The sequence below is a fragment of the Aythya fuligula genome, chromosome 1 (assembly GCF_009819795.1).
Source record: "Aythya fuligula isolate bAytFul2 chromosome 1, bAytFul2.pri, whole genome shotgun sequence".
Classification (NCBI taxonomy): domain Eukaryota; kingdom Metazoa; phylum Chordata; class Aves; order Anseriformes; family Anatidae; genus Aythya; species Aythya fuligula.
In genome coordinates, this window is record NC_045559.1 from 142251522 (window position 1) to 142268346 (window position 16825).

Genomic DNA, 16825 nt, shown 5'->3' on the forward strand with positions numbered 1-16825 from the left:
GTGGACAAGTCTTCTCTGATCAGCCTCTGACAACCTACAGGGACTTCTTGGCCTCGAGTAGCATTAAACTCAATACTAATGAAGGCCTGGGGAGCAGCTCAATCCATCAGACTAATCAAAGCCCTGTTTTGCCTTCTTTAGCCTGATCTCTAAGGGTAAAAAAATGTATGCAATTGCATTTGTGTCTTCCCTCCTCCCCTGCTTAAACTCTGAAAGACAATCCCAAACATATTCAACAAAAGTGAACTTTAAAAAATATATATGTGTTTCTAAAAATTTCTGGGAAAAAAAAAAAGGGTAACAAAGACATACGTAGATGCCCAGAGGTGAGATCAATGGTTGCTAAATCAGAATCTTAGAGGAGCTGCAAACACCTCAGACACAAAAAAGGGGGTTAGATGACTCTCCCCAGAGCAGAAAATCTAACCTAAAGACGTGAAGCTTCTCTAGACTATGTTCACAGAACTACTTACTTAAAACAACTGTCTGCTAGGCTCTCTGTAGCTGTTTGTGGACCAATAATGTGGTTTACGGAGCTTCTGAGCAGCACTGTGTGTAGAAATACGTGTAGTCCATGCGGGGAAAAAAAGTCCTACTGTGGACCTCACACTGTGATAACTTCCAGGCAGCAAGGGTGGTCCTCCTGGTGAGATTCAAGGAGCCCATGACCCTGGATGCCTTACACACCTCTCCTTCTGTAAAACTGACCTCACTTGCCAGCACTGAGCTATCCAGTTCACCACACACCTCTGCTAGCACTGCATGTTCTGTACTGAGCCAGGAGGACTCGCACCTAATGCCAGCGAACTGCCCTCTTGTGCCACTGTGTCACTGCCACTGTGACTAAATAGGGACCACGTAACATAGGTCATGTTAGTTTAACCCTGCCTGCTTGCCTGGGTGCCAACAGGAAATCCCAACTCCCAAATTTCCTATTAAAAAAAAAAAAAAGCAACACGTTGTGCTTGGGCATTGAGATGAGAACATGGCTTGGCTTACCGCTGTACTCCACCGTCCTCTGTCAAAAGTGGCTCTGCTCAAGTGGCAGCAGCTGTTTCGTACCTGTGGTTCCCTGCACACCTGATGCCTTCCTCCTCCTCGGATGTGTAGCACCAGGTGGGGACAGAGAGCACCAACACACAAACCTACATGGCTTTCTTGAAGTCTCAGACCAAACAAAACTTGAAATTATCTTAGATTTTCAGTGTTCAGCACCAGCGGACTCTGTTTTAACACCCACGACTCATGCTTTTCAAACTGTCTAGAAAGCCAGCCACTGGCTTCAAACACAAAGGGCAACACCACCTCAGCTGCTGTTTCTAGAAGACAGCATACAGAAAGGATATGGGAACTGAACCAGGAACCACTGCAACAAAAGCTAGAAATGGCACAAGAAAAGTGACAGATCAATGCAGTCTGTCACTCAGTCCCAGCGGGAGGCGTACCACATACTGACAAATGGGTTGTATCAGCACCAGGCATTTGCCCTCTGACCAATTTGCCCCTTCTGTGAGGGAGGTCAGGCTGTGAAGTAAAAAGCTTTTAAATTCAGATCTGTAGCATCCAAACATTCAGAATTCCTGAGGGACTTTTTTTTGAAAATGCACATTTTCTGCCAGTCTCCAGATGCACGTTTGTTCCAGTGCAGTTTACGTATTTCACACTAAAGTAATTGAACAAAATGAAAAGCAGTCCTGGAAACAGCAGCTGGTACCCAACAGTTCCTGTTTCTTGCTCAGTGGCTGCTCTAAATGCAACCCTGCATCCAGCAATTCTTGTGCACCACCTCTTCATAGATGCTTTGGTGTCCAACAGTGCAATTTGAATGAGAAGTAAATATGAGGAGAAAGAATACCTTTGCCCCAAATTGTTTCTGGAGTCCTGGGGAGCTTTGTCAGTCAGCCTGGATGACCCTCCAAGCCTTGCAAGCACCAGGAGGTTCAGACAGCTTTGGTGGATGGCATGCTCTGACAGGGGGACCTAAATACCACACTGCCCCCAGAGCCCTCCCTGGGTTTGGGTGCCAGGTCAGCCCAGCAGGTAACTCCCACCTTGACCATCAGTCTGCAGACCTCAAAAACGTAAAGGAGCTGTTCCTCAAAAGCTAACGAAACATCAAGCTTTAATGAGATAAAGTCAAGTCACTTTGCTTGATGAGATTTAGGATTTTCGATTTTGAGTGGCGCTAAGCCAAAATACCTTTTAAAAGCCCTCTGCCAATTCTTCCTTCTAGGTATTCAGCCTTTGGTGTGTTGCGCTGCGGAACTGGACAATTTAATTATAGTTTATTTCTTTAGGATGACAGGCATAGTTATTGAAGTTGTAAGCATTTACTGGCAATTCAATAAATGCTTAAAATAGAAACATTTCCTCAATTAGGGAGGGTGAAGTTAGCAGCCATGGCTTAAAGAAAATCTTATACTACTGCATCACTATCAACTGCCTGAATTGAAATAAATCAGGATGTTTTTTTTCCTATCCGTTTCAACATCCCACATCCCCTCCTGTGTAGCTATTAAGAGATGAGCAATGCAAGACAAAATGCTATTAACCTTGAGCCAATTATTTACAATTATTTATGTTACTTCCTAATTAATTACACATCTGCGTATATATTGTGTATGCCAGAGATGTGGCCACAGTGAAACACAAACTAGTAAATAGAAGTTTCAATATTTTATTAAAATAGCATATTCAACCACTGTAACCAATAATACATTAACTTTATTCCCAGAGTACGCACAACACAGTAGTGATTCAAAATATCCTTATCCATGGTAATCAATGAAAATATCTCAAATTCAAGTGTACAACTAAAACTAAACCTTTGAAAAAATCTCTCATTTAAAGAATACATAAAGCTCTCATACAGAATTCTCTTAAACTCCTCTATACTAGGCGTCAGTGTCTCTCATCTGACAATACCACTAGCTTTTTTCTTATGCATAGTAACATCTCATATTTTATAGTACCCATTTTATAAATAAATTGGTATTTTCCATCCCGTTTGTGTTTATCTTCAGCTTCACAAAGAAACCAGTAAATAAAACTGTCAAGGACAGTCACAACAAAATGATCTCACAGCAAGATATAAAACTTGAAGATACTAAAAGATGTTTCTACTCTATTTTACATAAAAAGACAGATTTAAAAAGTGCAAGGCAAGATTTGCAGGGGAAGGGGAATATTTGTTTGTTATTTTTAGGCACATCCACTTCTTTAAAGCAAGCTTCAGAATGAAATTCCAGTTTGTTCTTCATGATACCTGTTTCAAAGTCTCTTTCAAAAAAAAAAAAAAAAAAAAAAAAAAAGAAAAGAAAATTACATCCGTCAAATGTCAAGCAGGGCATTTCCTGTTCAACCAACAGTCTTCAATTATGTCTTGTTCTTCCTTTTTTCATCCTTGCAGGTTTTGGTTTGGGAATATACTGATTGTTCGCCTGATATTCAAGTTCTTTACGGAAGTAATGAATTGCTTTATTCAAACCTTCTTCCAATGGGACCTGTTCCCAAAAAATGAGAGAATCATTATTACTCTGAGTTCACAACAGCACCTTCTTTAATACAGCTATTCAAGACCGCTAGAGAGTCCTTTAAATCTTTGCCAATATAAGTATTAACAGCACCACATACTGGTTACATCTCTGCACTGCTAATGCATCTGTTAACTTTCAAACATTAGATGTATTTTCTAATGTTATAAGGCAAAAAAACTAACAAACTTAAATCGTATCAGACAGTTATGTTTTGACAGATTTACAGAATTTGAGCATTATACATTAAAAAAAAGAGAAGTATACAGAAATCTAAGTCCTTTCTGTTTTTAATAATTAAGGACCACCTTTTGAGAATCTCACAGAATGGTATATACCCTAGAAAGGTATAAAGGTGGAAGGATTTGTTGTTTGCATCGATATAAAGAAAGAAGGGATACAAATTAGCATCCAGTGTCATTTGATATCCTTAAATCCTATTAAAATAATTATATTTTTTCATATTCTATGCCTGTATTTAAACACTGTGATCTGTAGAGCAGAACAACAGAAATATTATCCACTTTTCTCAGGAGTCATATGCTCTGACATGCTTGCTGATACCATCTTTGATACAGGAGGATAGAAAAGCAGCACAAAAACTATGTGCCTGAAACTCAATGTACCCATACCGTGCTGCTACTTCAGAGTCAATGTTGGTGCTGACGGCACCAAAGACAGGTCAGAGGTATAAAAGTCCACTGCTTTAAGCCTTTTATGATCATAACACCTTTCACCCTCCTTGTGCTTTGAGGCACGGTCTGTTAATATCTGGTGTCTCTGAATAATTTCAGAAGGGTCCAGAGCTTTTTCTATTAATAGCCTTGTACTTACTAAATGGGTTCACAGGTTTCCTGTAAAGATTTTTGTCTGAAAAAAATCCAAAAAAGCTTACAAATCATTATGCTAGCTAGAATGGGGAGCTGGCTAAGAAAGTCATGCTCTTTCTATGGATTGAATAGGCCTTACCTCACCACCAAAACAGCTCTTATCATCAACTCTGCTTCGCTATAGATTTGCACAATTAACTTCACCAGAAAGGTTGAGAAGGAAAGTAACAGTGATCATGGGAATTTTGCAGTTCTTACATACCAGCTGTGCAGAATAATCACTATCATGGCCACCTCAGATAACTAATAATCAAGTTTCAGAGATGGACAGACAAACTTTATTATGGATGGTAAGACAAGTTCAACTAGCCCCGAGCATGTTCCAAGCTTATCTACACTGAGAGCAAGCCCTGAACATCTCTACATATGATACCTGTAGCCCAAAATGAGAGCTTCTTATTCTGGTTTAAGTTCTGTCCACCAGAACTTCAAACAATAAGGAAGAAAAAAAGAGCATCAGCTCCCTCTGATTAGGTTCATATTTTGCTTTGCCCGAGTTCCACATAGTTCCCTTTAAATGAACTCAAAACTAAACAGAACATCCAATTCTCATATTTCTCCCCACTAATCCAAACAAATGTTTTGGTTGCAATGTTGTTATCAATCTTCTTAAAAAGAGTCTTACTCTGTAGATTTTCTAAAAATATTCTAATGAAGTTAAAAGCAATCTTTTCCTTCCATAATGCACGTTACTCCAGGAAAACAGGAATGAAGGCAGCAACAGCAAACTCATTAGGCTCTCAAAACTATGTACAATATATTTCAAAGAATATGTCAGGCTTACAGGAGGCAACCACTTTAGAATATACATATTAAAAAGCTAAAATGCCTATGATATTTTGTTCCTACTTAAGTTTGTTAAAAATGCCAGTACTAATATGCTCTTCTGCATGGCAAAGGGCATGCAATCTTACCCAGCAGTTCATCAATCATGAGCAAGGGCAACTTATGACAGACTGTAGGCACTGTACAGCCTTTAAAGAACTGTCCTGGAGATTGCATTAAGCAAATATTCTGAAAACTGAAAGATATCCTTATCACATGGTACGCCTCCTTGTGTTTTCGCACACAAAGACAGTAATGCAGCTGTACATACCACAGGTTCCCAGCCAAGCAATAACTTTGCTTTTCTGATGTCAGGTTTTCGTTTCTGAGGGTCATCCTGTGCTTCTGAGAGAAACTGGATTTCACTCTCACTGCCTATCAAACAAGAGACTGTGTATTATCATCTGCAATTCACGATGCTTTGCATTTATCTTTTCTACCTACTGAAGCATTAGGTCTTTCTGCCGTTTTCTGCTTCATAATTGTACCACTGAAATGCCTTCCACAGACACAGCTGCATTGTATGCAACAGCTGGGTAAGCCAGCTGCCCTACAACAGCACGGATTCACAAAAACATTTCACAAAGATTTCAGCATGGTTTCACAAAAGGGAAGTCATGCTTGATCACTTGAATAACCTTCTTTGATGAAATAACTGCCTCTGTAGTTAAGGGGAGAGCATCCACTTTGACCTGTGAGGCTTTTGCTGTTGTATCCTGTAAGATCCTTCTAGACAGGCTCTTGACGTACAGCTAAGTCGCCAGATCCAGAGGGTGCTGGTGAGTGACACAAAGTCTAGCTGGAGGCCCGTAACTACTGGTGTATCCCAGGGGTCAATACCGAGTGGCTGGTACACCAATACCGGGACTGTGCTGTCGTCCAGCATTCTTGACACACTAGAAACAGGCTGACAGAAACCTCACAAAGCTCATCAAAGGGATGTGTAGAGTCCCGTATGGGGGAGGATCTGATCAATGTGGTTAAGTATCTGAATGGAGGGTGCCAAGAGGATGGGGCCAGACCCTTCTCAGCCGTGCTGAGAGAGAGGACAAGAGGCAGCGGGCACAAACTGAAAACACTGGCGGTTCCTTCTGAGAATAAGGAAACACTTTTACTGTGAGGGTAACTGATGAATGGAACAGCTTTCCCCAAGAGGCTGTGGAGTCTCACTCCTTGGAAGACTTCAAAACCACCTGGACACAGTCCTGAGCAGCCTGCTCTAGGTGGCTCTGCTTGAGGAGGGGGGTTGGACCAGATGGCCTCCAGAGGTCCCCTCCCACACCTCAACTGTTCTGTGATGCTGTGAGCGCTTTTGCCTTGTGAAAAGACTTCACTTGTTCTTTGCCCATACTTCTCAGTCTGATTGTTAAACACCCACAGTACTTGTCTTACCTCATGACAACACATATAGGACAATTTATATAATGAAATCTAGCAAACAGTTTACATGCCACTTTACTGTGAGGTTTTACGGATGTAGAATTAAATTGCCTCTCCAGGCAGATTGAAACAAGTCAAGCTGTTTGTGAACAGACAAGGTAAAGATTATTTCATCTGCCAGGTGGGTTTGGTGCTGTGATTTTCAATTTCCCTCCCTGATCTGTAAACTCAAGCATTTTCCAGTGGGGATAGTCCTCTATTAGAAACATCACATGCATCAGCTTCTGTACTGCATGTTTGAACCTGTTTTTTTCAGGCACCTTTAATAGATCCCTCAGAAAGGCTGGTAGAGTCTACAGATAAAAACCCCTTGGCTAATGGCACCAGCATGCTTCATCTCACGAGGAAGCCACATTAGAGGACTGCACACAGCCATTTGCTTCCATTCTTGAGAGCTCTGATTCACTACAGATATCACAGCAAGTCTGAAGAGAAAGCCACAGTATTTTCTTCCAAGCCACAAACAAGGGAGGAGCTGGCAGTGCTTGCACAAGCCACTGGTAGATCAAAGAAAAGTAGAGAAAGACTGTCACCACAGCATGAAGCTTTTTAATAGTAATTGAAGGAGAACAGCCTGCATGATTGTGAAGAACCACCTTGCTGAAGTATCCATATTTCAGCTAGGATGTAAGATGTTTTCACAGCATGCAGTGAGGAAGACTTCACTTTTGGGTAATTATCTAGTAACTTGCATAAACATTATGTAAAATTACTGGTATAGATCATACAGATACACAAAGAATGTATTCATTCAACTATTCATGCAGTCTTTTACATTCAGTTGAGAGGATTTGGATTATCTAGTTAGTATTTAATTATATGGTCAGGATACGATTGACTTTGATAAAGTTATTAAGAAATCCAGAGCCCAATTAAATTATCCATATATTACATATACTAATCAAGAAATAATAATCTTAACAATGAGTGCTTCATGAGCTTCATTGAAGAATTACTCATACTCACCAACAAGTTTTTTAATTAACTGGGCAAACTCTAGGATAGTGTGCTCTTCTGGGTTTCCCTAGAAAGGGAAGGAATATTCATTAAAACCGCAAGTGAACACCTTAAGACACGTTAGCTTTCTGATATTACACATTTCTAAAACAGGTCGTGTTAAAATGGAAAAGCTCAACATTATAACTCATTTCTATTCTAACCTTGACCAGCTGAATATTCATTAGAAAAGCTGCCCTCCATCACATTTACCTTGGTAATTCAATGTGTGAATGGAGGTACCCAAAAATCAATATGTAATGAAAGGGCAAATGCACCTCTTAATCAGAGTAAAGCCATGTGCCCCAATTCTGGAACCCAAAGAACCACATCATTGTCTCAAAGTATGGACTCAAGAACTTTGCTGAGTTGAGGACAGACAATATAATGAAGACTTCATTTAAAGAAGAATACCAAGTTCTCAGTTCACCCAAATTGGAAAAACAACCAATTTCACTGCAAACAATTGCTTCTTAATTCACTGCATCTTGCATAAAAATAATTATATGATCTACCTGCTTTCCTATACAATGCTGCCCTTCTTAACTCACATTTTTTTTTTTCAACAAACCTGCACATAAGAAACATCTCAACATTTCAGAATAAAACACTGAAAGCTTCCTGCTAGCATTAGCTCATCTTCATCAGACTCAACTCCTTCCATTTCTAGCATTCCTTGCTTTACCACTCCTTTACTACATATTGTTTGATCGACAGCTGAACAAGTAGCTACACACAGATCTAAATGTTGATTTTTTTGGAGACAAAACTTGTGATGGGGCTAAGGAATATAAAAATTTGGATAGAAACACACAAATGAACCTAAAGCCACAATTAAAAGAAAAAAGAAAAAAAGTAAAAATCAAGTGAAAAACTGCCCTGCAGAGTTGAGTACTTGATCTGGCAAAAATTGACATACGTAGAAGTGATCTGGTATATGCATCCTTTTTCTACTGTTACATCCACTGCTGAGGATAAGGTGATAACAAATGGCACAAAGCAAATTTCCTATTTAAAAAAATTAATTTCTAAGCGACCTTAACAATATTAGAAAATTACACAATCAAATACTATCCCATTTTCCTCCAATCAAAGCTAGTATGAAGTGATTTCCATTTGTTCAGAGATAAGAGCTTCAGTGTTTTTAGAGTTCAATTATTTTCTTGGTTGGATTTGGCATCCTGCTCTATTTTTTTCTTTCATATTCTAATTATGTGAATTTTCTTGCTAAACCAAAAAACAATATAGCAAATTTCTCATCTTCCTGAAACTATCACATCTCAACACCTAGGTGCTCATTCTTCATATTTATAAAGCGAACACAGGGTTTATTCATAATGGAAAGAGATTTTTTGCTTTGTTTATTTCTTCTAGAAATCAGCATCAGTAACAAGGAGGAAAACAGAGGATGTTGGCTCCTGTACAGTAAACACAGAAGAGTGGAGATCTCATACTCACCAAGTTGACAGGGCTGCTGACATTGCTGTTCATCAAGGCCACCAACCCATTCACAAGATCACTATAAAAAGGGAAGAACAGATTGAGGCAATTTCCACTTCCCTATAAATAATATTCTTGTCTAAAAAGAGAGCTGCCTCCACAGAGCTCCAGTAAAGCAGATCAGTCAGCTGAGAAATGCTGAAATCAGATTTACAGCATATATTTCAAGGGGTGCATGTTTCCTTAGTTATTTATTCCACAGCCCCTGTTGTAAAATATGCTGAATTACAGGTTATTTTCAAAGGGTGATTATGTCTCTGATATAATGGCTACAATTCCTCTGAGCACACGAAAGAAAAATCAAGAAAAACTACGTTACTCAGAAACAATTAATACCTTCTCTTTGCTCCAGTACCCAAACTTCTTAGAAGCCTATTTCAAACAGAGTGAGTTGTTAGACAGTGGCACATGACAGCACCACTACTTGCTTTGCAGTTTGTTTTTTGAATTGTCTTCTCACAAATTTTAAGACAATTTTATTAAGAAGAGTATTTTGGTGTTACTTTCCCCCAGAAAAATAACCCAAAGTTATTTTGGATTATCAGCTATTTATCAGCTTGTTCCTTACAGCTTATAATCACGAAAGGAGTGGACGCTTTGAACTGATACGGGTTTCCATAGCTTCTATCAACACTGTTACTACTTTCAGCAGAGGGAAAGAACAACATTTCCACCGAGTGCAGCATGATGAAAGCAACCCAGAAGCCTGGCCCTGAAATTTAGCTAGCGAGACAGAAGATTCTAAGGCCTAGATTCACTTTTCATTAGTTCAAGTACATTCTGGCCTTGCTTATGCTACAAATGTTATCTACAGCAATATCTCCTCAGCCTGTTCCTTCCCTCAGAAGGGAATAATAAAGCATATGTAACACACATATAGCACGCAGAAAAACACAAGGTGGCAGTATTGCATTAAAACCCAAGGACTTGCAAACTGCTCAGACTTTAAGTAGCATCAAAAACCTACCTACCAAGTACTTGCTCTCCCTCTATGGGAAAACACATTAATATTTTAACTCAAAGCTCTGAACCAACTGATGTGTTATTTCCTTATAGTTTAAAAAACTTCAGTGTCTCCCTTCTAAAAAGTAAAGCTTGCCTAAAACTGAAAATAATTTCTTTTGTCGATTTAAATGAAGTACAAACTATGCAGCCAAGCTCAAAGAATCATCAAGTGAAGCAAATAAATACCAGCAGCATAAACAAGGCTTACCTGACGTACTGGAAAGCCCTTGTCTGAGTTCCAGGTCCATAGACCTAAAGCCAGATGAAAATTAGAGAAGTTACAGAAGTATAAAAGTCCTCTCTAGCACAATTATCTTTTCCTGACTATCCTAGTAAGAAGTCCAAAGGAAAAGCACCTGAAACACAAGCTTTGTGTTTCAGAAATGGAAAAAGATGTGTTTGCAGAGTTTTGGCAAAGCATCAATTCTTTGAAGGTCTTTTTGTTCTTGGAAGAGTCTCCGGTAAATATACCCTTCTGCATCTCATTAATGCAGACTTCGGCATGTAGGAAACATTCTTAGCAGTTGAGGACAGAGTGATGCTTTGTCCTCTGCTGGAACGCTGAAAGAGGCTGTAGCATGCACTCAACCAGAAAAGAGCACCAAATATTTAAAGCAAACCTCAGAATACTAAGATGTGGTTATGACAAGCAATTTATTTGCTCTTTAACAACGGCCAACTTCAAAGAGACCACCAAAACATTTGTGGTCTTAAAAAAAAAAAATAGTAAAGAAAAAAATAGCAGTAAGTGTTTCAAGGAATCAGGGCACCACCAAAAAAAAAATCACGCAGCTCTCTAAATATTACTATCTGGAGGTGGAATAATTTCTAGTGAATATGACTCCCAAAATCATCTGTACCGATTTTTTTTTCCCCCCAAACCATGGTATGTGTGTATGTGTGTGTTTGTTCTCTGGTTATGTGTTAACACTTTGTTTCGAACTTAAACAACCTTCTTGCTCCAGACATTAAAGCATACTTAAAATGCGCATAATAGTATCAGACTTTTTTTTGTTTACAGCTTAATTGTGTGCTGTACTAAACATAAATAACAAACATACTTAAATTCTGAAAGCTATGTGCAGGCATACACAAATGGCGAAAACACTTAATTTTAAGTGAGGACACATACATCTCACCACCAAACTGCTACAACAGAAAAGCTTTTTGGAAGGACAGAATTGAAAGCATGTTTGTTTTCTTAGGGGACGGGAAAGACAGTACAATTGGTATACAAGCCATCATTTGTTGCTTGTTAAGCCCACTGTCTGAGGCAGATTCAAAGTCCAAAGAATTCACATTTTGGTAGGCACTGGGTAAGATCCGGAGGACTTGGGGGTTTAAGCATTTACTTAATAATCCATTGAGAGAAATATAGCAAGAGAACACACCAACAGCTTGGTAGCCTCTCAAAGCAAACAGGAGTTACGTTTTGTGTACATATAAAGCTTCCTGTTTGCCTTGTTTTGGCTCATGGGGTAAGTTTTATACAACTAAGTCATTTGTGCATGATTTGTGCAAAGTCACCCAATGTGGCTACCTCTCCTACATGCAGGAAGCGCCTGGAAAATACGATGCAGTTTTCCCTTTTTAGTTTCTCTTAATAAATCCTTCCTTCACAACAATAAAATGCAATGATGGGCATGTCTGCATAGGCTGTAATTTCTTAAAGGCAGGTAGTTAAAAAGACGCAGTTAAAAAGACTCTCACTTTGTGACATCAATTTACTCCACTTGAACAACTGCTTTGAACCAAGAGATTGAGTACATGTGGTTTCTGAAAAGGTCAATACTAGATATTCCTGTCAGCCAAATTCTGTGATAATACAAGGGTATACATATTTTTTGGTCTCAAATACTGCTCCTGGATAATAATTCATTTTATTTGACCTGGTTAGCTAAACAACTCTTCCCTTAGCTCTCTTCTCATGTACAGTCATCCCAAAGATTGCATGTTTTAAAACATGATAACTGCTCTATATTTAGTAATGGAGTAAATTTCTAAAAAAACAAACAAACAAAAAAAAACCCTTCCAGGTAGTGTTTTCACTCAGTTCTGGTTACAAAAGATTACAGGCTTACTTTCAATAAAAGCTGAGCAGTTTGAATAAAAAAATGTTTTAGAGGCCAAATACAGCAACAGCTCACTACATACATGCACTACGGGAGCAAACATAACAGATGGAAGTACCTTCTGATCCTTTACAGGCTAGATAAGCTTTCTAAATATCATTTAGTAGCTCAAACTTTATGCCCCAGGACGTTATCCTGGAAGCATACAGTACTGGCAAATAAGTATATGGTCACACACACATATTTTGATACAACCAAGTCAGGAGTTGGACTCGATGATCCTTATGGGTCCCTTCCAATTCGGGATATTTTATGAGTCTATGACTCTAAGTCCCTCAACGATCAAAAGTCTCAAAGCACAAAGCTCCATCTTCTTGTCTGCTTCCATTTCATTATTGTCTTGCAACAAACAGAACCACCCTCAACCTGCAGCTTTTTGGAGATGCCTGAGTGGGTAAGAAAATTAAACTCTCTACAGGAATTTTTTGGATGAGGGAATTTTTTGAGAGGGAAAATAATCCCATGTGGATTTTTGTATTGTGCACTTGCTTTGGTTTAAGTTACTGTGATAGATGTGGGCAGTTTGATATGAAGTCTGATGGACTGCCTGTTGCACTGTAACGTCAGAAGGATCACATCAAGAAAGGACTGGTTCAGGGACTTGCTTTTTACATACATTTCTCCTATCCCACAAAGCATTACAAATCAGTCCCAAATCTAGGGCACCATCAAACAGATGGAAAGAACAAAGCAGTTTTCAGGCAACTAATTACCCTGGTGGTATGGTGGCTGGCACAACATTCATGTTTGAAAAATGTATTTCTGTCAAAGCCTTGCATTTTTCATCAATAACTAGTTGTTCCTGAGACACAAGGAATGAAATTTTGAATGCTGCAAGCAAAAACAAAAAGGAAGCATCCCTTTAATTTCTTCCAGACAGACAGCCTTGCTAACGGATCCTCCAATCCCAAAGCTTACTAATTAATACATACCCTCAGTCTAAGCAAATTTACTGCCTGGAAAAACATTTATTCCCAAATAAATTACAGCAGCTGTGCTAATGTACAGAGAGGAAATGGAGTCTCACTATATCATAATTCACTTAATTCTTGCCATGATCTGAGGTGTGTGAGGGGGATCAGAATTTATTGTTGCTGTACAACACTCACATATTTCAGATCATATTATAGTGCAGTTTTGCCACAAAAAGAGCCCATGGGGTTGCTCTCTTGACATGAGCTTTCAGTAGTACAACATGTAAAATTCCAGCCAAACAAAAAAAATATGTAAGAGTTGACTACTTATTTTTGATGATTATTAGCAAATAACATCTCCTTCTCTGATTGCTTAAGATCACTGTCCCAGCACATAAACAGCAGAAATTATGTTGGCAAATGCTTATTTCCAAATAGGTAGGGCATAAATTTATGTGGCAGACTCATTTCCCCAGCACCCATACTACACGTGGTTGTGCAATCAGCCTATTCAGTGCTGAAAAGACTCCTGTCAGTACAGGCTAGGCACGCTGACTCACAGGTTTGTCACCTACCCCAGACTGAGCCCTGGCATCCGCAGTCTCAGTGCTGGCTTATACGATGGTTTCAGGTTTTGCTCTACAAGAACCAAAGTAGCGGGAGTTGCCACAGAATTTTCATCCTTTCCCTCCTTGATTGTCTTCAACTTCCTAGAGGAAGTCCTGGTTGAACTGTGGATTTTATAGACTCCAACAGAAGGAATGCTATCTCAATCTCAAGACAGTTGTCTGGTGTGTGTGTGTGTGTATAACTTTTTAGTTATTTATCAGACATTTATCAGTTAGCAGGTATTTTCAGTGATTAATCAGAACAAGAGTTCAGAAGCCTTTGAGTGGTGTCCTGGCACTTCACTCTTCTAATCTAGGCAGTAGCAAGAAATGAGTGTGAAATTCTGTTGTATGTCTCACACACTGCAAATGTTTCCCTGAGTTCACAGCCTATCTCAGATTCCAAATTACTTCTCCCTATTTCAGGACGTCTCCTCACATTTATTTTACACATATTTAAGACTTTATAATAATAAACTAAACAGGATTAGGACAAAGAATCATTTAGGTGGGAAAAGTGTTCTAAAATCATTAAGTCCAACTGTTAACCTAGCACTGATAAGTCTACCACTGAACCATGTCCTGACAGAGGTCAGGCACTGTCTGTATTGCTAAACTACCAGCAACATCTTTGGCAGAGTTCTGGCCCGTGCCAGCTCTTACTCTCCCAAACAATGCTGTGATATAGTTTAAATATTATCAAGAGCCAAGAACCATTCATTGTAAACAGTCTGAATGTGGCAACTTGTTTTGAAGGCATGAAAATTCAGCTCTATAGATGCAGGCCATCTATACCACACCACTTGTCAATGGTAACAAAACCCAGTTCTGGCCTGCTTTCGTGATGATGTAGCTTGAAGGCCTTCAATGTTACGTTACTCATAGAAAATTTAGGCTGATATCCGAGCTTCCAAAAAGACATTTTGACGCCTAACTTCCAGAAATGGTTCAGATACAGTTCTTCAAAAGGAAAAAATATAAAACCATGACTCTTTAAACCTGACCACATGGAAGAGTTGTGACAGATAAGAGATTCAAGTTCAGGATGAATAAAATACTTTCTCAGATTGTATCTGGTAGCCTTGTTTTTTCCTGGGAAAGCAATATCAATACAGAGCACACCCTTACACGTACAGTTCTATACGCTCGAGCTTGATATATTGAAGATTTGTATATTTGGGGGTGGGGTAACCTCCATGTTTTCTAAAATCCAGACTCCCTCACAGCACACCAGCTTACGATACACAGACACAGAACTCTTCACATCACTGACAGGTCATTACTTACTGTTAGTGCTTCTCCTTGGAGGGCCTGTAGGATAAAATTACTGACGACTCTACCATCATTCATATGCATTCGAGGGCCAAAGGTATTGAATATTCTGGCAACCCTGACTTCAACTCCTTCCTGTGGGCAAAGAAAAAAGAAATTTAACTACCTTCATAAGAGTCTCTTTCTTCCTAAAATGCAAATTTACTCTCCCCTATCCAAAAGATTTCCTAGAATCCTTCCTACAGTTTTAAAACCCATTGTTTTTTCACAATGAAAGACTTCTAACATCTCATCAGGTCTACTGGAAACTGCAGTGCATACAACAAGACAATTTATGCTAGTTCTCGGTATTTGTAATGCAAATTTTAAATCAGTGTTAGAACAGCTGATGATTTCAGCACAAGCATTTTCTTCTAACAAGAACTTTATGATTTTCATTAGTACCCGTCCAACAAATTATTCCACCTGGGTCTTATGTAGTTGTTGTTTTTTTTTTTTCTCAGGTAAGTGAAATCTCACAATCATCAGATTATAATACCAGGGTAGCATTTCCAAAGATTAGAAAAATTGTGTGCCTCAGCTTAAGTATCCTTACCAATACTATACAGTGGCTTTGTAACCACAACCATAATGTTGCTTAACTCCCTGCTACTTATTAAGCTGTGTAAATACATGCATTATAATCCAGGTCTCTTCGATACCTTCGTTTTTTTTTTTTTTTTTTTTTTTTTCCCTCCTCCAAAACACATTTCTATTTCCCACCTTTCTGGAGGATATTGGAGGATATTTCGCAAAGCTTCAAAGCAAAATGCAATAAACATGAAATTGGAAACCGTCTGGACAAAGTGTTTTAACAACGGGAGACTGCAGGTGAGAAGTAATCTCTCTCCAAGTATTTTCTGTTTATTGACACTTACTCACTTGGACAAGACACAGTTCATGATAAAGCCTACAGGAAGGATGCTTGGCCTTTGTGAGCTAAAGCAAACTTTCTGCTGCTGATTCAACCAAACCAGTTGCACTCAAAAGCACAAACTTCTGAGTTACAAACACTCAGTTTTTCCTTCGGATGATACACACAACATTTTGTATTATCTTTTGGAGTTCCAAGTGATTCATAACCAAATTAACACTCAAAACAATTCTGTGAAAGCAGTAGCATTAACATTTTACAAATGGGAGAGTCAGAGGGGCAAAGGCACGTTCAGTGCTTTAGATATTACTTGGTGTTGACAAATGGGAAACACCAAGTAGTAAAGGTAAAGCCCAGCATCCCTGGTATGGAGAACACCAAGCAACATCAAGCTCTGCTTACCTGCAAATAAGGTTTCATGAACAAATGTTATTTATATTTGCAGGCATATTGTAATCTAACACTAACCAAGCAGATAACTTGTGCCATACGAAAGGCTGCAGTCTTGGGTCTTGTTACATGTCAAGCTTGCATCCACAACAGAGCCAAAAAAAATAGCCTCACGACACCCACTTCACCCTGCTGAGATACCCTGGGAAGAGCAGAGTCCCTTTCCACACAAAATACGTCTGCTGGGAACATGTTCTTCATTTGCAATTAATAAAAAAAAAAAAAAAATGTCAAAAATATACCTTCAGCAGCATGTTACAAAGCCATTGCCTCCACTGTATCTAAAAATATACTCTGATGGAGTTTCTTGTTCTTCTGCTTTCCCCAGCGCTCAGTATTAAAAGGAG

At 39.0% G+C, this 16825-nt stretch overlaps 1 protein-coding gene across 2 annotated transcripts in view; it reads right to left on the reverse strand.

Moving 5' to 3' along the window:
• Positions 1-3292: 3292 nt before the first annotated feature.
• The window catches only part of UXS1 (UDP-glucuronate decarboxylase 1), a 55609-nt gene continuing 42076 nt past the window's right edge, over positions 3293-16825 (reverse strand). For both annotated transcript variants that reach the window (XM_032181109.1, XM_032181117.1), the window contains exons 10-15: positions 15131-15250; positions 10398-10441; positions 9143-9203; positions 7655-7712; positions 5520-5623; positions 3293-3503 (exon numbers count right to left, since the gene is read on the reverse strand). In XM_032181109.1, the coding sequence (XP_032037000.1) occupies positions 3372-3503; positions 5520-5623; positions 7655-7712; positions 9143-9203; positions 10398-10441; positions 15131-15250 (519 nt within the window). In that variant the 3' untranslated portion in view covers positions 3293-3371. The remainder of the gene's footprint in view (positions 3504-5519; positions 5624-7654; positions 7713-9142; positions 9204-10397; positions 10442-15130; positions 15251-16825) is intronic.